General features: G+C 46.6%; 1 protein-coding gene across 11 annotated transcripts in view; it reads left to right on the top strand.

Annotated features, from left to right (window-relative positions):
• The first annotated feature begins 551 nt into the window (after positions 1-551).
• The window catches only part of PECAM1 (platelet and endothelial cell adhesion molecule 1), a 75,298-nt gene continuing 53,364 nt past the window's right edge, over positions 552-22,485 (top strand). For 5 of the 11 annotated variants that reach the window (XM_005584707.4, XM_005584706.4, XM_005584705.4 and 2 more), the window contains exons 1-3: positions 9,039-9,297; positions 9,384-9,410; positions 21,822-22,115. In XM_005584707.4, coding sequence (XP_005584764.3) covers positions 9,234-9,297; positions 9,384-9,410; positions 21,822-22,115 — 385 coding nt within the window. In that variant the 5' untranslated portion in view covers positions 9,039-9,233. Of the gene's footprint in view, positions 707-6,763; positions 6,878-7,915; positions 7,979-9,038; positions 9,298-9,383; positions 9,411-21,821; positions 22,116-22,485 lie in introns of those variants that run through there. The other 6 variants (XM_074020126.1, XM_074020124.1, XM_005584701.4 and 3 more) reach the window with 3 other exon arrangements.

The following is a 22,485-nucleotide window of genomic DNA, read 5'->3' as shown; positions in this document are numbered from 1 at the left end:
TGCACCACCGTACCCAGCTATTTTTAAAATTTTTTTTGTTGTTACTATGTTCTTATTGTGCTCTGTTGGTTAAACGTGCTTTCAAAGGCTAGCTCTTGTTTGATCTTCCTAACAAGCCTATTCAATGGATAGATGGGCATATTATTCCCATTATATAGGTGAGGAACCTGAGCCTCAGAGCATTTAAGCTATTAAATTACAGAGAACAGACAAGAACCTCAGGCTTCTGATTTACGCATTAGTGCATGTTCACTTCCAGGCTGGGGTGTGTCCCAAACCCAGTGGATGCGGGCTGTTGAGTCTGGCTCTTCAACTCTCCAAGACTAATGAGATCTGCAGCTACAGGTGGGGGAAATGGAATGGCCGGTGAATCTCATTTCCCATCACCATCGTCATGAAATAGGTGGTTGGCCTCCTGTGCCTGGTGCTGGTAGCCCTCTGACATGTCTGTTGCCCACCTGCCTCCACCTTCCTCCCCCCACCTCACCCCCAGCTGCTCAGAAAAACCACTTCCTGAAGTTTACTCCAGCAGGCAGCTTTTTTTTTGGTGCAGTTAATGAGTTGCTATGTTTCGGAACTGCGTTACTTACCTGGTATTTGAAGGCAGGAGCACTGCAGGTAGAAATGACTGTGTGTCTGTCCTCCTTCAATTCCACTTGGCTGAGGAGAAGAAGCGAACAACACCATGTGACAAGCAGAGTCCTGGGTGAGTTTGTTAAGCCTGGTGGGAACTCGTGGGGTCTCTTGGTTATGTAGGAGTCAGTCACTTGATCAGTTACAAGAAGCCAAAGCAGTGTGGGAATCTCTGCCCCCACCCAATCAAGGAATCCACCAAGGTCAAGGGGAAGAAGCAGGGAGAAAGGAGAGGCCCACAAACAAATAAAAACCCATTCAATTTACTATATTGAAAAAGGCCAGGCCAGGCATAGTGGCTCATGCCTATAATCCCAGCACTTTGGGAGGCTGAGGCTGGAGGATCTTTTGAAACAAGGAGCTGGAGACCAGCCTGGGCAAGACCCTGTCTCTACAAAAAGTAAAAAATTAGCTGTGTGTGGTGGCGCACACCTATAGTCCCAGCTACTTGGGAGGCTGAGGCAGGAGGATAGCTTGAGCCCAGGAGTTTGAGGCTGCAGTGAGCCATGATTGTGCCACTGCACTCCAGCCTAAGCAACAGAGTAAGACCCTGTCTAAAAAAAAAAGAAAAAAAATAAGATGTTGGCTGGGTGCAGTGGTTCACACCTGTAATCTCAGCACTTTGGGAGGTTGAGGTGGGCGGATTGCTTATGGTCAGGAGTTTGAGACCAGCCTGGCAAACATGGTGACACTCCGTCTCTACTAAAAATACAAAAATTAGCTGGGCATGGTGGTGCATGCCTGTGATCCCAGCTACTCGGGAGGCTGAGGAAGGAGAGTTGCTTGAACTCAGGAGGCAGAGGTTGCAGCAAGCCGAGATTGTGGCACTGCACTCTAGCCTGGGCAACAGGGCAAGACCCTGTCTCAAAAAAAAAAAAAAAAAAAAAGCTAACTGATACACAGATGACAAATAAGCATGTGAAAACATGCTCAATATTGTTAGTCAATAAGAAAATGCATATTGAAACCGTAATAAGATATTACTACACCCCCCACTAGGATGGCTAAAATTAAAGGCCTGCCAAGTGTTGGTGAGGGTGTGGAGCAACTGGGACTCAGGCACTGCTGATGGGAATGCAAAATGGCATAACCAGTTGGGAAAACAGTTTCTTAAAATATTAAACATACATACACCTATTGTATAATCTGGCTGCTTCATTCCTAGGTATTTACCCAAGAGAAATAAAAATATATGTCCGTACAAAGGTTTGTTCATAGCAGCTTTTTCTGTAACTGTGTAAGATTGGAAACAGCCTAAACGTCCATCAGTAGGTGAATGGAGAGGCTGGGTGCAGTAGCTCATGTCGTAATCCCAGGGTTTGGGGAAGCTGAGGCGGGGGGATGGCTTGAGACCAGGAGTTCAATACCAGCCTGGGTAACAAGAAAAACCTTGTCTCTAAAAAAAAAAAAAAAAAAATTAGAAAAAATAATAGATGAATAAATAAGTAAACTGTGGTGTGTTCATATAATGAACTGCTACTCAGCAGTAAAAAGGAATGAAATATTGATACATCCACCAACATGACAACATGGAGGAATCTCAGAATAATTACATTGATCGAAAGAAGACAGGCCAGGCTGGGCACGGTGGCTCACGCTTGTAATCCCAGCCCTTTGGGAGGTCAAGGCAGATGGATCACGAGGTCAGGAGTTCAAGATCAGCCTGGTCAAGATGGTGAAATCCTGTCTCTACTAAAAATAAGGAAATTAGCCAGGCGTGGTGGCAGGCGCCTGTAATCCCAGCTACTGGGGAGACTGAGGCAGAGAATTGCTTGAACCCGGAAGGTGGAGGTTGCAGTGAGCTGAGATTGTGCCATTGTACTCTAGCCTGGGCAACAGAGAGAGACTCCGTCTCAAAAAAAAAAAAAAAAAAAAGAGAAAAAAGACACACCAAAGATACTGATAATAATAATACAAGGTACATACTGTATGAATCTTTACAAAATTCCAGAACATGCAAACTCATCAGAAAGCAGATCAATCCTTGCAGCGGGGAGAGTGCAGAGGGCAAGGGAGACAAAGGGCACAGGAACCTTTTGGGGGTGGTGGATGTATCTGCTTCCTTGATTATAGAGGTTGTTTCATCGGTATACACATGTCAACACTTTTCTAAGTGTATACTTTAAACATTTGCAACTTATTGTATGTCAGTTATATAATACTTCATAAAGCTGAACAGAAATTCAATTTCTTAATTAAAATTTTAAAGGTAATACTGTCGGGCACGGTGACTCAAGCCTGTAATCCCAGCAGTTTGGGAGACCGAGGTGGGTGGATCACCTGAGGTCAGGAGTTCAAGACCAGTCTGGCCAACATGGTGAAAACTCATCTCTACTAAAAATACAAAAATTAGCCGGGTATGGTGGCGCATGCCTGTAGTCCCAGCTACTTGGGAGGCTGAGACATGAGAATCACTTGAACCCTGGAGGTGGAGGTTGCAGTGAGCTGAGACTGTGCCACAGCCTGGGCAACAGCGCAAGACTCCAACTCAAAAAAAAAAAAAAAAAAAAAAGGTTAAAGGGTAATACAGTCACATGATTTAAAAACCAAAGTACAGGCCGGGCGCGGTGGCTCAAGCCTGTAATCCCAGCACTTTGGGAGGCCGAGACGGGCGGATCACGAGGTCAGGAGATCGAGACCATCCTGGCTAACATGGTGAAACCCCGTCTCTAATAAAAAATACAAAAAAAAAACTAGCCGGGCGAGGTGGCGGGCGCCTGTAGTCCCAGCTACTCGGGAGGCTGAGGCAGGAGAATGGCGTGAACCCGGGAGGTGGAGCTTGCAGTGAGCCGAGATCTGGCCATTGCACTCCAGCCTGGGTGACACAGCAAGACTCCGTCTCAAAAAAAAAAAAAAAAAAAACCAAAGTACAGAAAGCTTTACAAAGAAAAGTCCCCCAATGCTCAGTTTCTGCCACCCACCCCTCTGCCACAGATAATAAGAATCCTTTGCATCCTTACTGACTTTCTACAAGTTGATGTTTACCCTCCCCTACTGATGGTAAAGTATCCTTGTCTACTGTAAATAGCAAGTCAGACAAAGGTTAATACCCTTAGAGAGGTAAACCCTGGGCAGGCATGCAGTAATCACTTTTGCCTATTTCCAATTTCAGATACTTTTTCTTACATTATGGAAACCGTCTGTTCATATTCTTTGCCCATTTTTCTATTGGATTGTTGGTCTTTTCTTTTTCTTCTTCTAGTTTCTTTTCTTTCTTTTAATCAGGCAGCCTCCCAAGCCGGAGTCGGCTTAGACAGACTCTCGATCTTTTTCTTCTTAATTTATGAGTGTTCTTCACATACTGGGGAGGTTAGCTCTTTGTCCATGATGTGAGTTGCAAACATTTTTTCCAGTTAGTAGTTTTTCTCTTGACTCTTTTTTTTTTTTTTTGGCAAAGCAGAACTTTTTTTTTTTCCATGAAGTATAATTTATCAATTAATTTTAGGGCTTCTGGATTTTAAGTTTTAGTTAAACCAGCCTCTGCCATTCAAGGTTGTAAGGACTTCTCTTGTGTTTTCTTCTAGAACTTTTTTTTTTTTTTTGTGAGACAGAGTCTTGCTTTGTCGCCCACGCTAAAGTGCAGTGGTATGATCTTGGCTCATTGCAACCTCTGGCTCCCAGGTTCAAGTGATTCTCTTGCCTCAGCTTCCCAAGTAGCTGGGACTACAGGCATGTGCCACCACGCCTAGTTAATTTTTGTATTTTTTAGTAGAGACGGGGTTTCACTATATGTGGGCCAGGCTGGCCTTGAACTCCTGACCTCAGGTGATCTGCCCGCCTCGGCCTCCCAAAGTGCTTGGATTACAAGCATGAGCCACTGTGCCTGGCCTCTTCTAGAACTTGTATGGGTTTATTTGTACATTCATTATCATTGGTCCATTTGGAATGTATTCTGGTACATAGTGTGAATTATGGGATAGAATTTTTCAATTTTCTAAAAAAAAAAGACATTTATTTTTGAAATAAAGCTTTATTTGATCATGGTATCCTAAAAGTATTAGAATCATTTTTGAAGCAATTGTCACATTTTAGAAATTTACTTTGGAACTTGGAGGCACGGGGTCTGGGGTCTCGGCATTTATCGCTATCATTTGAATGTTGCTCTGCAAAAGGTGCTTATTCTGCAATATCTAAAAGTTACCATTGAAGCCAAAATTTGTCTTATTACTCATGGTATTTCCTTTTTTGTTCCCACATCAAAATTTGGTAGATGGGTGAGGGTAATTTCCAGTAGGTTGCCAAAGAAGATAGCTTATAGTGGGAAATCGGGAGCACAAAACAACAGCAAATAACGCAATGGAAAACATTCCTTTAGAAATAAATGGGTAAAGTGTGTATTGCTGTTCAAGGCTCTTATCAAAACTTCCACTGAACCATAGGTCAGAGAGAGGAATTGTTTTCTAGCTAGAAGCCATTACTTCTTGATTATTGCCCTGAGGTAGAGGAATCTGGTTTCAATTGTGGCCAGTTTGTATCTGTCTTAGCTTTACCATGGGGAAGTCCTAGAGGGTGGCATTTCAGAAACAACATGGCATCCTAAAGGCAGTGATCATCTGATTCAGACAACACAGTAGCTTGTCTTCATCCATCCAGACAGTCATCCATTGCACTAATGCTTTTTCAACATCTACTAGGTTCCAGGCACTGTGCCTGTCATCACGGAGATTGCAGTCCATTTGGGGGAGGACAGGCCATTATGACACATCGTATAATAAAAGTGTCCAGCCAGGCGCGGTGGCTCACGCCTGTAATCCCAGCACTTTGGGAGGCCGAGGCAGGCAGATCACTAGGTCAGGGGATCGAGACCATCCTGGCTGACATGGTGAAACCACGTCTCTACTAAAAATACAAAAAATTAGCCGGGCGTGGTGGTGGGCGCCTGTAGTCCCAGCTACTCGGGAGGCTGAGGCAGGAGAATGGCGTGAACCTGGGAGGTGGAGCTTGCAGTGAGATAATATCGTGCCACAGCACTCCAGCCTGGGTAACAGAGCGAGACTCCATCTCAGAAAATAAAAATAAAAATAAAGTCCAACAGCCGGGCCCAGTGGCTCACACCTGTAATCCCAGCACTTTGGGAGGCCAAGGTGGGTGGATCACCTGAGGTCAGGAGTTCAAGACCAGCCTGGCTAACATGGTGAAACTCTGTCTCTACTAAAAATACAAAAATTATCCAGGCACGGTGGCGCATGCCTGTAATCCTAGCTACTCGGGAGGCTGAGGTAGGAGAATCGCCTGAACCCGTGAGGCGGAGGTTGCAGTGAGCCAAGATCACACCACTGCACTCCAGCCTGGGTGACAGAGCAAGACTCTGTCTCAAAAAAAAAAAAAAAGTGTCTGACAGAGGGAAAACCAGGGAGGTGAGGGGGGTGCAGAGGAAGGGCAGCTCAGTCTGGGGAAGACAAGGAAAAATTCTGCAGAAACGGATTCCTGAACTGAGTTAGGAAGGTTGGGTAGGAATTTGCTTAGAAAGAAGTGGGGAGGCATTCCAAGTAGGGGAGCAGCCCCAGCAAAGGCACAGACAGATGAAGAGTGCTGGGAACTAGAAATTCTAGCAGCCATAATGTAGGTGCAAGGAAGGAAGTGGTGAGACGAGGCTTGAAAGGTAAGCAAAGGCTTTTTATGGCGGACTGTAAATTGACTTTTTCCTGTCTCAAACAGAGGAATGAAAGGAAACAATGTACATCTTCTTTTTTTTTTTGAGATGGCGTTTTGCTCTTGTTGCCCAGGCTGGAGTGCAATAGCGTAATCTCGGTTTACCGCAACCTCCACCTCCCAGATTCAAGCGATTCTCCTGCCTCAGCCTCCCGAGTAGCTGGGATTACAGGCATGTGCCAACACGCCTGATTAATTTTTGTATTTTTAGTAAAGATGGGGTTTCTCCATGTTGGTCAGGCTGGTCTCAAACTCCTGACCTCAGGTGATCCGCCCGCCTTGGCCTCCCAAAGTGTTGGGATTATGGGCCTGAGCCACCGTGCCCGGCAGAAATGATGTATATCTTAGAAAGCTCCTGCGTAGTGGCCCAGTAAAGTACGCATTTGTTTAGGGGTGCAGGCTGGAGAGGGGCCTCTCACAGGGCTGCGTATGTCATCCACACCAAAGGCCAGGTAGAGCTTACTAGTTCTGTTACCAGATGGCGCCGTGCAGCTCCAGGCTGTTGGTACCATGAATGAAGAATTGGACATGACACACGTACAAACAGCAAAGCAGCAAATGACTGATTAAGCACAGCGCCACTCGGAGAGGGGTGAGTGGGCTGGCCTGCGAGTGGTTATCAGCACCGGTTTGTTACATTTCTTGGCCTTTTGCATGTTTTTCCTCACTTGCTTAACATCACTTGCCTTTCTCTTATTGCGCCTTAACCCTACTTTATTTCTTGTAAGCTCAACCTTGTTTACCCCCACTTTACCTCTTGTGACCAAATTGCCCATCTTTACTTTTATTTTTTGTGACCAAATAGCTACTGGAAGTCCTTCCAACTTACTTCTCTTACCTTGCATGTCCCAACTTACTGCTTACTCCCTTATCTATTATATTACTTTCTGTGGCAATATTTGATAGATGTTTTAAATTACAGACTATAAACACCATAAAATATTAGGACAGTCTGAGAGATTTTGATGTGCTATTAATATCCACCTGGTTTATTCTTTTCCAAAGCATCCCATAACTTTTGACTCTAACAAGTTAGATTTTTAGAAACTGATGCAAAGGGTCAGATTTCAGTAGTTTCTTTCTTTTTTTTTTTTTCTTTTTGAGATGGAGTTTTACTTCTGTCACCTAGGCTGGAGTGCAGTGGTGCAATCTCAGCTCACGGCAACCTCCGCCTTCTGAGTTCTCCTGCCTCAGCCTCCTGAGTAGCTGGGATTACAGGTGCACACCTTCATGCCCGGCTAAGGCTAATTTTTGTATTTTTAGTAGAGACGGGGTTTTTCCCTGTTGGCCAGGTTGGTCTTGAACTCCTGACCTCAAGTCATCTGCTTGCCTCAGCCTCCCAAAGTGCTGGGATTACAGGCATGAGCCACTGCGCCTTGGCCAGATTCTAGTATTTTCTACCATCAAAATATCTATTACCCAACGAAGAGTCCAAAGGCCAATTTTTTTTTTTTTTGAGACAAAGTCTTGCTCTGTCACCCTAGGCTGGAGTGCAGTGGTTTGATCTTGGCTCACTATAACCTCCACCTCCCGGGTTCAAGCGATTCTCCTGCCTCAGCCTCCTGGGTAGCTGGAATTATAGGCATGTGCCACCATACCCAGCTAATTTTTGTATTTTTATTGGAGACAGGATTTCACCATGTTGGCCCGGCTGGTCTGAAACTCCTGACCTCAGGCAATCCAAAGATTACAGGTATGAGCCACAATGCCTGGCCCCAAAGGTCAATCTAAAAACTACAAGGTATTTTCTTTTAAAAGGAGTAGGAATAGTGTATTTTGAGGCTTGAAGGAGTAAGAATAGTGTATTTTTAAGCTTGAAGTCATCTTCTAAAGGGTATGATATTGGGTGAACATGTCACTCCTTATTTCCATGGAAGAAGTTAATTCTATTCTTTTTTTTTGAGATGGAGTCTCACTCTGTTGCCCAGGCTGGAGTACAGTGGTGCAATCACAGCTCACTGCAACCTCTGCCTCCCAGGTTCAAGCGATTCTCCTGCCTCAGCCTCCCAGGTAGCTGGGATTACAGGCATGTGCCACCACACCTGGCTAATTTTTGTATTTTTTTTTTTTTTTTTTAGTAGAGGTGGGGTTTCACCATGTTGGTCAGGCTGGTCTCGAACCCCTAACCTCGTGATCCACTGCCTTGTCCTCCCAAAGTGCTGGGATTACAGGTGTGAGCCACCGTGCCCAGCTGTTAATTCTATTCTTACTGCTTACTTCCTTTCATATGTTCTTCTTCTACTATCTTACATCTTATGCTTTTGCTATTGCTTAAGCTAGCCTACGCCCAAGGGTCCTCTTTGTCCACTACTTCCTCTGCTATTCTCCCGCCTCAGTTCCGCTGTGCTCCAAGCTCAGCCTTCCCGAGCAGCAGGTCTCTTTGACAAACCTGCAATTTTGGGAAAAAGCCAGCCCAGGAAAGGCAGGGGGCCCAGACTTATGCTGTGTGGGAAAAGTCCTCTTTGATGGGGGAAGCGGAGGACCGGAAAAGCAGAGAGATCTTTCTGGACGTCCTGGGAGAGAAACCCTTTGGGTGGAGGCTGGAGGTAGGGAGGAATCCCCTCACTATGCCATGAGAAGGGCCCCCAAACCCAAGCGAGACAGAGGGAGGTTTAAGAATGCCGAGGCAAATGTCACTTGTGCCTTGTTTTTTCCCTAAAGAAACTAAACAAAGCGGCCGCGTTCGGTGGCCCTGCAGGAAGGCCGGTCATTTCCTGAGGAGATATCAGGCCAGCCCAGGCCCCATTGTTCCCGGTTTCCAGCCATGGCTGCCATTACCTGACCAGCGCCACAGCCGGTCTCCCTGCAGGCGCCGGGAGAAGTGACCAGAGTGGTTTGTGCTTTTCACAGGGCGGGTTTCTCAGCGGTGACTTGTGGGCAGTGCCTTCTGCTGAGTGAGCCATGGCCCGAAGGCAGAACTAACTGTGCCTGCAGTCTTCACTCTCAGGATGCAGCCGAGGTGGGCCCGAGGGGCCACGATGTGGCTTGGAGTCCTGCTGACCCTTCTGCTCTGTGAGTGTTTACTCTCTTTCCACATCACTTTAACTCCATGAGCATCGAAGCTTCTGGAATCAACATGTTTCTTCTGTTTCTTGCAGGTTCAAGCCTTGAGGGTCACAAAAACTGTAAGTCTGATGTTTCCACTGTAACAGGTGTTTCTATCTGGTTTCCTGCTTTCTCTTCTGTGATGCCTAAAATGCATGTCAAATTGTTGGGGTTTGTTTGACATTACTAACAATTAAGGAAAAGATTCCAATTGAGAACTAAAGTTTATCCCATGTGGGCATTTTTAGAAAGGCTTAGATCTAAGCCAAGTTCTGGTCAGTGTGCTTTAGAAGTAGCATACGTTTCCTTGGCTGGTCTGAAGGTAGTAGTTTATCTTGATGAATTGTTTAGTCAGTTACAGATCAAACTCCATGTTCTTTGTTCTTACTACTACACTTGACTAGTCTAAAAATATATTAGATTGTTGCAAAGTAATTGTGGTTTTTGCCGTTACTTTTATTAAAAAATGGCAAAAAGCACAATTATAAGTAGCATGCATTTTCTTTTTTTTTTTTTTTCTTTTTTTTTTTTCTGAGACAGAGTCTCTGTCACCCAGACTGGAGTGGAGTGGCGCAATCTTGGCTCACTGCACCCTCCACCTCCTGGGTTCAAGGGATTCTCCTGTCTCAGCCTCCTAAGTAGCTGGAATTACAGGCGTGCACCACCACGCCCAGTTAATTTTTGTATTTTTAGTAGAAATGGGGTTTCACCATGTTGGCCAGGCTGGTCTCGAACTCCTAACCTCAGGTGATCCGCCCGCCTCAACCTTCCAAAGTGCTGGGGATTACAGGTGTGAGCCACCGTGCCCGGCCTCACATTTTCTAGATTCCAGTGCATTGCTGTTTTTTGGGGATGGGGAGGTGATTTTTTTTTTTTAATGAGCAATTCCATAATTAGTTTTTTTTTTTAGCATAAAAATTATTTGAATATTGTAAACTATCCCCAATTGTTATTTGCAAATGAGATATAATTGATCTGTTAGACATATGAAGACAGATTCTAGTTTAAATTGTTGCTACATTTTTACTCCTAAATGATAAAAATCACACACTGGAGCTCATTTTCCATTCACCTGTGAGACTACAAGTGTATCTATAATATTTTGTGCTTGCACATAGGGAAGGGGGGTGCTGCCTATCTTTGAAGCCTGGCTTATCTTCCACTTTAGAGCTAATTTTGAACCTTTGTCTTGAGATGAGAGGGTTCTGTTCTGCTTCTTCTGGGACCACATGAATGAGGGGGCTCACTAGTATTCTGGGGCTGTGAATAGAGGGAGAGCCCACAGAACGCTATTTCCTTGTCAGAAGTCACTGCAATCAGCAAAGAATGGAGGTGACTGGGTTGCAGGCAAATTGCACAGCTCTTTGGAAGTGAAGTCCATGGGCAAGGCTAGCTGATGAGTCAAGCTTCAGAGCAGTGGCTCCAGGCTGGGGAGGGCTAGTTGGCCACCGGCAAAGAACTCTGCCAGGCTTCTCTGCTCAACTGTACAGTGCTTCTTTGGGCATTTGATCCCCGTGGCAACCCAGGGAGGCAGGATATCCATTATCTTCATAATTATCCTGCTGGACTGATGGTGTCACCAAGCCTCAGAAATAACCGATTTTACCAGCTGTGTTGGCTCACCCCTGTAATGCCAGCACTTTGGGAGACTGAGGTGGCCGAATCACTTGAAGCCAGGAGTTCAAAACCAGCCTGGCCAACATAGCGAAACCCCGTCTCTACTAAAAATACAAAAAATTAGCTGGACATGGTGGCACATGCCTGTAATCCCAGCTACTTGGGAGGCAGGGGCATGAGAATCGCTTGAACCTGGGAGGCACAGATTTGGTGAGCCAAGATCGTGCCACTGCACTGCAGCCTAGGCAATGAAGCAGGACTTTGTCTCAGAAAAAAGAAAGAAAGAAAGAAAGAAAGAACTGATTTGTCCATGAGAGAGGCAGTCGGCTGGGCACTGGCACTAGAACTTCTACTCTCTGAAGCCGCACCATTTGTCTGGAGCCATAAGCCTGACTCAAATCTTTCAGACCAGTTTTACTTAACCTCTTTGAGCTATTTTCCCAATCTGTAACATGGGGATGATAAGAGAACTTCATGGGCATGAAGTGGGTATGAGGTTGAGACTGGACAAAAGGAGGTGATTCATTGGCCCCTGTCACGCAGTGATTGGTAAATGACAGTGGTGTTTACTACACAGTCCTAGCCCACCTTTACAACTGTGGCTCCTGCCCCACCCACTCTCCCTTTGTCCACTCCAGCCCTGGTACCCTCCCAGACCACACCCTTTGGCCCAGACCCTGCCCTGCAGACACGCACGCTTTGGGGTTCCTCTTTTTCTCACCTGCAACATCCTGTTTCCCAAAACCTTGGTGCTCTCCCCTCTCCCCCTCCATCCCACATGGAAATCAATTGCTCCCTTCTTTGGGTTCCTAGAGAATGTTCTTTGTACCCTCAGGGAAGACACTGGAACTACAGAACGTGGTACAGGGAGCGACTCTCCCACTGCTTCCTGGGGCCTCTGCCTTGTTTTACACTCAAGGAAACAGATCTGGAGGCCACAAGGCACCAAGCGAGCAGGGTCAACACCGGGGGTGGACAGGGCGGGGGCTGGAACGAGGTCTCCATTCCTTAGGCCCCCCAAGGCCAGCATTTGCAGTGCGTGGCCTGCAGGCTTGCTCTGCATCTCCCGCTCTGTGGCTGGGGTCCTGGGACAGCCTCAGCCCTTTCCCTTCCTTTCATCTCAGGCCTCCTTGTACCCCTCCTCGCACCTCACTGCAGCTGCCTTGCCTCAGTGGGTGACTGTTGCTCCATCTTCACCTAGAAAACAGTCATCTGGAGGGAACTCCCTCAACTTCCCGCCTGGGCCTGGCTGTGGGCTTATCAGCCTCCCCACCCATCCTCTCGGCTTCCCTCCCGGCCTGGGAGGACACGTGCACTCCGCTCCTCAGCTGATCGGGGCCAGCCAGGCTGAGCCCCTCCATCACCCCCAGGACCCCACACCTACTTGCATTCATGTCCCTCTCCCCTACCACCACTTGTAGAATCTTTATTTCTGCTTCTGGCTCTGTTCTCTCCGTGTACAAACATGAATGAGAACTCTTTTTTTAGGAAAAAGAAAAAGCACATGCAGGCACCCAGCCCCGCCATTTATCTTGTGTCCCCCACATCTGGCCTTTCTAGTATCGTTTCTCAGTCAAACCTCTCTGAAAGTTAGTTTATGATCTGTCCCTACCCCCGTTACCTCTCAGACACTCCTTGCCTCCCAGCAGCCTGGCCTCAGGCCCCACTTCTCTGGCTGTTGGGTCTCCTCTGGCTGAGGGGTCACCAAGGACCACCTGATGCCAAATGCAACGGACACTTCCAGCCCTCAGCTCCCTGTACCCCTTTCCTGCCTTTGACTTTTGATCATGCCCCAAAGCCTCCCTCCTTGACCTTCTCCATCCTCTTCCCTGCTTTGTCTCCTCCCTCTCTAACAAACCCTCCTCCTGCTCCCCCAGGGCTGACTTTGAACTTACTTTGTCTTCTCCTGGAGTCTGAACCCGGTCCTGGTCTCTGCAGGCTCCTGGTCTTATCCTCCCTGGAGACCAGCTCCTCTCTCAACACCTCCACATTCCCCCCTCCCCTAAATCCACACGCCTCCCACCTTCACTGTCCAGCCCTGGCCTCTGCCTTGAACCTCCAGTTAACACAGGCTGACCTTTGATGTCTCCTCCCGGTCCTCCTACTGGCCCCTGGCACCCAGCTGTACCACCATCACTTCGTCTTCCTTCCTTATCTTTTTCTGTTTTTTTGTTTGTTTGTTTGTTCGTTTGTTTAGTTTTAGTTTGGTTTTGTTTTTGTAGAGACTAGGGTCTCATTTTGTTGCCCAGGCTGGTCTCGAACTCCTGGACTTAAGCCATCCTCCTGCTTGGCCTCCCAAAGTGCTGGGATAACAGACATGAGCCACCACACCCAGCTGCGTGTGGCATTTTCTATTTTAGTTTGGTGGCACATACATCCTCCTGGGAATCTAATCCAGGAAGTTTATCTTCCATTCTTTCAACCCCATAGCCAGTCAAACAAAATCTTTTTTGAATTGTGGTAAAATACAAAATCTTTTTTTAAATTGTGGTAAAATAATATGACATTTATTATTCACGACATTTAGTACATTCACAGTGTTGTGCAACCATCACCATTGTCTAGTTCTAGAACATATTCTTTCTTTTTTTTTTTGTCGCCCAGGCTGGAGTGCAGTGGTTGGATCTCAGCTCACTGCAACCTTCACCTCCCAGATTCAAGCAATTCTCCTGACTTAGCTTCCTGAGTAGCTGCAATTACAGGCACGCACCACCATGCTCAGCTAATTTTTGTAATTTTAGTAGAGACGAGGTTTCACCATGTTGGCCAGGCTGTTCTCAAACTCCTGACCTTAAGTGATCACCTGCCTCAGCCTCCCAAAGTGCTGGGATTCTTTCTAGAACATTTTCAACACCCTAGAAACAAGTCCTGTTGAGTCCACTCAAGAGATCCCCAGCCTATCCTTCCCTCATCCCCACTGCACCCACCTAGCTCAGGCCTCATCAGCTTTCACCTGGACCACTTCCAGGTTGTTTACTGGCCTCGGGTGCTGTCACACCCCTCCTGACACCTTCAGAACAGGGCCCAGCTTGTCGGCACAGCAGGCTGGCCCTCCATTCTGGCACCACCGACCCAGCCACCTGGCCTCTCTAGCCCCACACTCTGGTTTCTGTAATGGGCCATGCCCAGAATGCACTGATTTCTCACACCCCTGTGTCCTGGTACACGCTGTTCTCCTACCTGGAGCACCCCACTGCCTGTCCTTGGCCTGGCAGGTTCAGTTCAGTGGTCACTTCCTTCAGACTCCTTGACCTCTCCTGGGCAGCCCTTCCTCTTGGTGCTTACTGATATCACTGGAGTCCAGCTATGTGGGCCCTGCCAACCTTCGCTGTTTGGGACAGCAAGGATGATTTCTTATTTACTCTGTCAGCCCAGAACCTGGCACAGGTGCTCGACACATGTCTCATTGATGGAAACTTGAACTGAACTTGGAGATGCTTGAGATTCGGGTAGGAAGATGGCTCAGCGTGCTCTCAGATGAACACAGAAGTTCATCAGGGGCTCTATGCTTCATGGCTCCCAGTAATTTTCCTGAGGAGGGCGGGCAGCCCCTCCTTCTCCTGCACCCTCCACTTTCTCTCTGAGTCATTTCCAGGTTGAGGGCCAGGTGGCTGGCCGACTCATGGTGCCGCATGTTTCCAGGGAGCGCCACCATCTATTGATGAGTGGCCTTGAGGTCAAGGTCCCACTGTTTTAGCATTTTGGGGTTTGGCACTGTGGTCACTGGCTCTTCCGTGGTGACTTCACAACTTTGGATCCTTCTCTGTCAACCTTCATCTCTCCAGGTTGAAAAGATCTGACCTCTTTAGGCTGTCCCACAGCCCCACCCTTCATCACAATAGTCCTGAGCCCTTTGGGATTCAGTAAGGAAATCTGTGAGCCCTCTCTCCAGAAAAAGCACACATTTGCACACAATTGGAGGTGGTTGATGAGCCTCCTAACACCCACCCATGCACCTCCCAGGGCCTGTGTCCGTGTCCCCCGGTTGTGAACGGTCACTGTGTAAATAGTGAGACCTCCAGGCAGTAATTCAGTTTGGCTGGGCTTGGCTGGTTTATTTAGAAAGAAGATAATGTTTTCCATATCATCAAAACAAGAATGGAGTAGAGACTTTTGAAGTTTGGTTGTATAGCATATTTGTCACTTACTGCTGCTTAGCAATTGACCTAAAACTTACTGGCTTAAGATAACACAGATTTATTATCCCGAAGTTTCTGAGGGTCAGGAATGCAGGAGTGGCTGAGTTGGGTGGTGCTGGCACCGGGTCTCATTAGATCGCAGATAAATTGTTGGTCAGGGTTGAGGTTTATCTGAAGGCTTGACTGAGTCTGGAGAATCTGCTTCCGAGCTCACTCCCAAGGCTATGGGCTGGAGGCCTTAATTCCTCATCCTGGGGGCCGTCCACAGGGCTACTCATGACCTGACTGCTGGCTTTGCCCAGAATGAGGGATCCCAGACAGGAGAAGAGAGTGGCCGGGATAAAAGCTGCATTATCTTTTATTACCTGATGGAGTATTTTGTTGGTTGATGTTAATGTGGGAGGCGACCACATGTAAGTGTGATGAGCAGAGGGCAAGGATCATTGTGGAGGCATCTTGAAGAGCAGCTATAGCAAGGGAGGTGGTGGTTGTTGTGGCAGTAAAAACTAGGCCACTGTTTTTGTTGTTTTGTCAATGATATTTGTGTTAAGATGAAGGGCTGAGACTCATATCTTGATAGATTTTATAAAATGCTTTTCCTTTTTACATCCTGCCCTCTCTTCTCTTTTGTCTGTTCGAGCTAGCCATAGGAATGTGGTGTTCCTGCCAGTGCATACACTGAGTTCGTTTATTGTTAATTAATTTATTTTTTGAGATGGAGTTTTTGCTCTATTGCCCAGGCTGGAGTGCAGTGGCGCGATCTTGGCTCACTGCAACCTCCACCTCCTGGGTTCAAGTGATTCTCCTGCCTCAGCCTCCTGAGTAGCTGGGATTACAGGTGCCCGCTACCATGCCCGGCTAATTTTTGTATTTTTAGTAGAGGCGAGGTTTCACCATGTTGGCCAGTGGGTCTCAAACTCTTGACCTCAGGTGATCCACCCACCTAGGCCTCCCAAAGAGCTGGGATTACAGGTGTGAGCCACCACGCCTGGCTGAGTTTGTTTCTTTGAGCAGATGATGTGTGTTAGAGTTGCTTATAAAAGCAAGATGGTGGAAGTGCCCCGTGCTAGTGGGTACCAGCCCCACTAAAAAAACCACTGCTTGGTGCTTTAGTCAAATTTGCTTTAAAATTGTTTTTTAAAAAGGGAGGGCTTTTATTAAAATCAAATGAACTAGGACTGCTCAGTAGGAGGCTCAGGCAAGGATTGTGTTGAGGCTGGATGGCCCAGAGTAGGAAGAGCTGTGGAGTGCAGACCAAGCTCTCCAAGGGCAGACTGCCAGCCTCACTGTTCTCTGAACCCCCAGTGTGGGGGACAGTGCTTGGCATAGAAAAACCCCCTTAAATGTTTGCTATGAATGGTGCTAAGGAAGAAGGCAGAGGATGTCAACCAGGGGCCAGGCACTGGGCAGTATATACACGGCCCCTTCTGTGCCCTCAGCTACTTTGGTGCAGTCACTGTTTAGGTTAAAGTTACCGGAGAAGGCAGATATTCGTGTTCTTATTTTGTAGGTGGAGACATGGTGGCCCAGAGAGGTTAGATAACTCCCAAGATCACCCAGCTAAGGACTGTGGGATCAGGGGTTTGAACCTGGTGTGTCTGACTCCCTTCTGTATCCAGCACTGTCTGCTGGTCTAGGGCATGACCAGTCAGGGATGGGAGCTCGTTCAGTAAACAGGAGAGCAGATGAATGACTCGTGTGGAGAGCACGCAGTGGAGTGAGCAAAACTGGGAGGCTGGATAAGTCACTATAAATTAACCTGAAAATGTTAAATATGGTTTTTGTTTTGTTTTTGTTTTATTTATTTTTTTGAGATGGAGTCTAGCTTTGTCGCCCAGGTTGGAGTGCAGTGGTGCGATCTCGGCTCACTGCAATCTCTGCCTCCCGGGTTCAAGTGATTCTCCTGCCCCAGCCTCCTGAGTAGCTGGGATTACAGGCACCTGCCACCATGCCTGGCTAGTGTTTGTATCTTTAGTAGAGATGGGGTTTCACCATGTTAGCCAGGAGGCTGGTTTCGAACTCCTGACCTCAAGTGATCTGCCCACCTCAGCCTCCCAAAGTTCTGGGATTACAGGCATGAGCCACCACGCCCAGCCTTAAATATGGTTTTTACTTGAAAAAAAAGAAAAGCCCTAGAAACATGGAGTGGAGACACAGCTTTAAAGCTCTGAATAGTTGATTTTCAACTCATGCCTATAATAGCAGCACTTGGGGAGGCTGAGGCAGGACGATTGCTTGAGGCCAGGAGTTTAAGAATAGCCTGGACAACATAGTAAGACCCCAACTCTAAAAAATTAAAATTTAAAAAAAAAAAAGTGTTGACTTTATTTCTGTAACTGGAAGAATCTATCTAACATTTCTCAAGCACTTTATAGGTGCCAGGAACTCTAAGTACTTAAACTCAGGTTCTCATTTATACTTGAGTTCCTTGTGCCTATTGTATGGATAAGCAAACTGAGGCTCAGAGGAATTTAGGGACGTGCCAAAGGTCACACAGCTTTGTTAGTAGCAGAGATGAGATTTGGCCCAGGTCTGGCTCCATGCACTTGATTTCTGCTCTCCTGTTTGAGTCACTGGAATACACAGCATAGCTTAAAATGAAGGAGGAAGTACTGAAGAGGTCATGGAAGGAGACCTAATTGTCTCTGAGAGGGAAGAGATTGGATGGGAGGGAACTATATTATTTGAGGGGTGCAGAGAAATTAATATGGTCCAAAGAAAAAAATTTTTTTTGACATGGAGTTTTGCTCTTGTTGCCCAGGCTGGAGTGCAATGGCATGACCTTGACTCACTGCAACCTCTGCCTCCCAGGTTCAAGCAGTTCTCCTGCCTCAGCCTCCCGAGTAGCTGGGATTACAGGCGTCTACCACCACACCCAGCTAATTTTGTATTTTCAGTAGAGACAGGGTTTCGCCATGTTGGCCAGGCTGGTCTTGAACTCCTGACCTCAAGTGATCCACCTGCCTCGGCCTCCCAAAGTGCTGGGATTACAGGCATAAGCCACCGTGCCCGGCTGGTCCAAAGAAAATTTTGTGTCGAGAGCCCATCCAGCAGGCTCCTTAAATCAGGAGCTTGTAAGTTGCACATAAAGACAAAAAAGAGAGTTCCAAAGAGTAACGCTGGGGGAAATGACTTGAATTTAAACCATCACCTTGTTTTACCTCATGGACTGATCAGACACCATTTTTGTTGTTGTTGTTGTTGTTAAATTAATTGCTCAGAATATAGCAGCAGACACAAACTGTGGTACTCATTTTAAAATTGCAGATTAAATTTCAATTACCCAAAAAAGGCCTAACTTTGTTAAAAGAGAGGGAAAGGATAGGTTTTGCCAGTATCTCTGGCCAGCTAGCTAACTTTTTTCTTATTCCAAAAAAACGACTTGGGACCACTTATAAAAATTATGTACTGTTGTTTAACAAGATACAATTAATGAGGAAATCAGGATGAGAGAAAAATAAAGGCAGGGAAATAAAGCCATGGCCCATTTAGCACAAAATACATCCCAAAGATTGCTAGAAGCAGAGGTGAAATTTTGGTTGTGTGTTAGCAATCAAAGCAAAAAGGGGAACAAGGTCCATTAGAACATTCTCAGAATCCACAAGATAGAAATAAATCAGTTGTTCATCATAAACACAGTTTTTCCTGGTGCTGTTGGAACACTTTGTGAAATTAGGGACAATGTCTCATCAACATCCCAGACCAACATCCCAAAAGATCACTTCTTAATAGCTTGCATCTGTGCTTCTCCCTACCCATAGTCCCTCCCTCCAGAGATGACCACTATGCTGACTTGTAAAATATTGATCTTATATCCAGCCACCTTTCTTTTTTTGTTTGTTTGTTTGTGGTTTTGCAGACAGAGTATTGTTCTGTCACCCAGTGCAGTGTTGTGATCTCAGCTCACTGCAACCTCTGCCTTCCAGGTTCAAGTGATTCTCCTGCCTCAGCCTCCCAAGTAGCTGGGATTATGGGTGCATGCCACCATGTCTAGCTAATTTTTATATTTTTGGTAGAGATGGGGTTTCACCATGTTAGCCAGGCTGGTCTTGAACTCCTGGCCTCCCAAAATGCCGGGATTACAGGTGTGAGCTGCCATTCCTGGCCTTATCCAGCCACCTTTCTAAACTCACATTTATTTCAAATAATTTGTCTGTAGACTCTTTGAGGTTTTTACATATCATATCATCTGTCTTTGAGAGTTTTAAACATTTGACTGCTCCATTCACTCGCAAATTTAAATAAAAAATTTTAAATTCCATGATTGCATTATTCACACTTCATGGAGATAGATAGGGGGCTAACAAAGCATACCAGACATAGTCACTTTCAATACCAGGTCCAGATGCTGGATAGATAGCTTCCTTGAGAATGGGCATGTAGAAATTTCTGGGGGGACATGTAGGGATTTGGGAAAAACACCTGGTTTTATGGTCATGGGCTTTCAGTACATTTTTTTCCAAATCTCCTACAGATCAGTTACTTTTTATTTATTTATTTATTTTAGTTTTTTTTTTTAGATGGAGTTTTGCTCTTATTGCCCAGGCTGGAATGCAATGGCGCGATCTCAGCTCACTGCAACCTCTGCCTCCTGGGCTCAAGCGATTCTCCTGCCTCAGCGTACTAAGTAGCTGGGATTACAGGCATGTGCCACCACACCTGGCTAATTTTGTACTTTTAGTAGAGACAGGGTTTCATCATGTTAGTCAGGCTGGTCTCAAACTCCTGAGCTCAGGTGACTCATCCACCTTGGCCTCTCAAAGCGCTGGGAATACAGCTGTGAGCCACTGCACCCAGCCTCTTTTCTTTTCTTTTCTTTTCTTTTCTTTTTTTTGAGGCAGAATCTAACTCTGTCACCTAGGCTGGAGTGCACTGGCATGATCATGGCTCATTTCAGCCTCGACCTCCCAGGCTCAGGTGATCCTCCCACCTCAGCCTCCTGAGTAGCTGGGACTACAGATGCATGGCACTATGCCTGGCTGATTTTTTTGTATTTTTGTAGAGTCAGGGTTTTGCCATGTTGCCCAGGCTGGTCTCAAACTTCTGGGCTCAAGCGATCCTCCTGCCTCAGCCTCCCAAAATGCTGGGATTACAGGCATGAGCCACTGCATCTAGCTTCATCCATATTTTTTTAGCTGTGTATAGAACATGAGATGTTTGAAGTTATTTTCTGACAAGAATTTGGAGAGTGAATATTTTATGGTGCTGATTAAACCCGGATTCTTGTGCTTGGAAAAGAGAATCACAGGGAAGATAGTGAGTGCTTTGAGTCAAGGGGTATAACTAGGACCACAGGTGGGCTACAAAAGCACCTACAGGCATTGCCAAGAGGATCTTCAAAAAGCAGGCCACCCTGGTCTGGTCTGAAGTTTGGATACAAGTCCTGACCCATGGGCATGGTTCAGGATCTTCTAGCCTGGAAAATTTTCAGGGCAGTGGCTCACAACCAACCAACTGACAAAAACACGGCAATAGCTAGAGAGCACCCAGTTTTAAGCAATCCACCCTTCTGTCAGCCTGCTACCGTGAATGGGCCTCAACATGTGATCCGTAGTTAGCTAAATTCTATTGACAGCCTATGGTTGCTGGATATAAGCCAATTGTGTTCTGGGGACATCGGCCAGAAATGACACTATTGGCCAGTTGACCCAGAGCCTAGTTCCTGGCAGAGATTGGATAGCTGGTTGAGTGTTGTAGCTGTTTTGGGTTTTAACTGGAGATTCCTGTCGTGGGCAGAGGGGAATCTGTAGTCTTTGTTTCTTGGTAGCAGGTGAGGCCGAACATGCAAGTAGCAGCCTAAAAACTGGTTTCAAGTCCTCACCATCTGGTGAAACCTCAGAGCCCATCAGATAGAAAATGCCAGCTGGGACTGTGCTAATTCGGTAAGGCCTGGGTGGAGAAGGAGGGCCTGTGTATGACCATCTGGTTTTGGAATGGAGGTAGCGGTAATTTATTAGGCACTTAATGTATATAGGGCACTGTACAGGAGATGTTCTGGCTGTTCTCCTGTATGTTTCCTGCAAAGACCTAATGAGATATGACTACCCCATGCTACAGGTAAGGAAACTGAGCTCAGAGAAGTTAGCTGCCCAGGGTCACACAGTACATGATAAGCCAAGACTTGAACACTTGACTGCTTGAATCCTATGCTCCCTCCAGGGGTCAAGATGTGGCAGCTCACAGGATACCTACATCTTTTTTTTTTTTTTTTTTTTGAGGCAGAGTCTCACTCTGTCGCCCAGGCTGGAGTGCAGTGGTGCCATCTCGCCTCACTGCAACCCCCACCTCCCAGGTTCAAGTGATTCTTGTACCTCAGCCTCTCAAGTAGCTGGGATTACAGGCATGCACCACCACACCTGGCTAATTTTTGTATTTTTTAGTAGAGAGGGGGTTTCACGATGTTAGCCAGGCTGGTCTCGAACTGCTAACCTCAGGTGATCCACCCATGCCTCCCAAAGTGCTGGCATTGTAGGCGTGAGCCACCATGCCTAGCTCTACATCTTTATCATACTCTGCTCCTTTGCCTTGGTGGGAAAAGTTGCAGCTTAGTACCAACTGCCTCCTGCTTGAGCCACTATGCACCGTTACTACCAGCCTGGCCCTGCTGGCAGTTAGGACCCCTGGACTCAATACTGCATAGGATGGGATAAGATCACATCTGATGTGGTGAAGGTCACCGGGATGATGTTGTTTCTGAGATAACAGGTATGTCTGCCTTCCTTCCCTTTGCATTAGCTTTCACAATCAACAGTGTCGACATGAAGAGCCTGCCAGACTGGACGGTGCAAAATGGGAAGAACCTGACCCTGCAGTGCTGCGCGGACGTCAGCACCACCTCTCACGTCAAGCCTCAGCACCAGATGCTGTTCTATAAGGATGACGTGCTATTTTACAACATCTCCTCCATGAAGAGCACAGAGAGTTATTTTATTCCTGAAGCCCGGGTCTATGACTCAGGGACGTACAAATGTACTGTGATTGTGAACAACAAAGAGAAAACCACATCAGAGTACCAGGTGTTGGTGAGAGGTGAGTCCTTGGAACTAAGCACAGGCAAGCAGATGGAACATAACACAGTGGCGTGAATAACAGCTGTGAATGAATAGTGACGCTGGACTTAACTCTCCACCCATCACCCTCTCATTCATCTGCCTGGCATTTTCCTTACCTGAAAATGTAAGCACTAGATATATTTCCAATAGGCCAGGCTATTTCTTTTTTCTTTCTTTCTTTCTTTCTTTTTTGAGATGGAGTCTCACTCTGTCGCCCAGGCTGGAGTGCAGGGGCGTTATCTCCGCTCACTGCAACCTCCACCTCCCAGGTTCAAGTGATTCTCCTGCCTCAGTCTCCCAAGTAGTTGGGATTACAGGTGTGTGCCACCACGCCTGCCTAATTTTGT

Source organism: Macaca fascicularis, chromosome 16, assembly GCF_037993035.2.
Source record: "Macaca fascicularis isolate 582-1 chromosome 16, T2T-MFA8v1.1".
NCBI lineage: Eukaryota > Metazoa > Chordata > Mammalia > Primates > Cercopithecidae > Macaca > Macaca fascicularis.
Note: the sequence above shows the minus strand (reverse complement) of the source record. Positions and strands in the feature narration are given on the sequence as shown.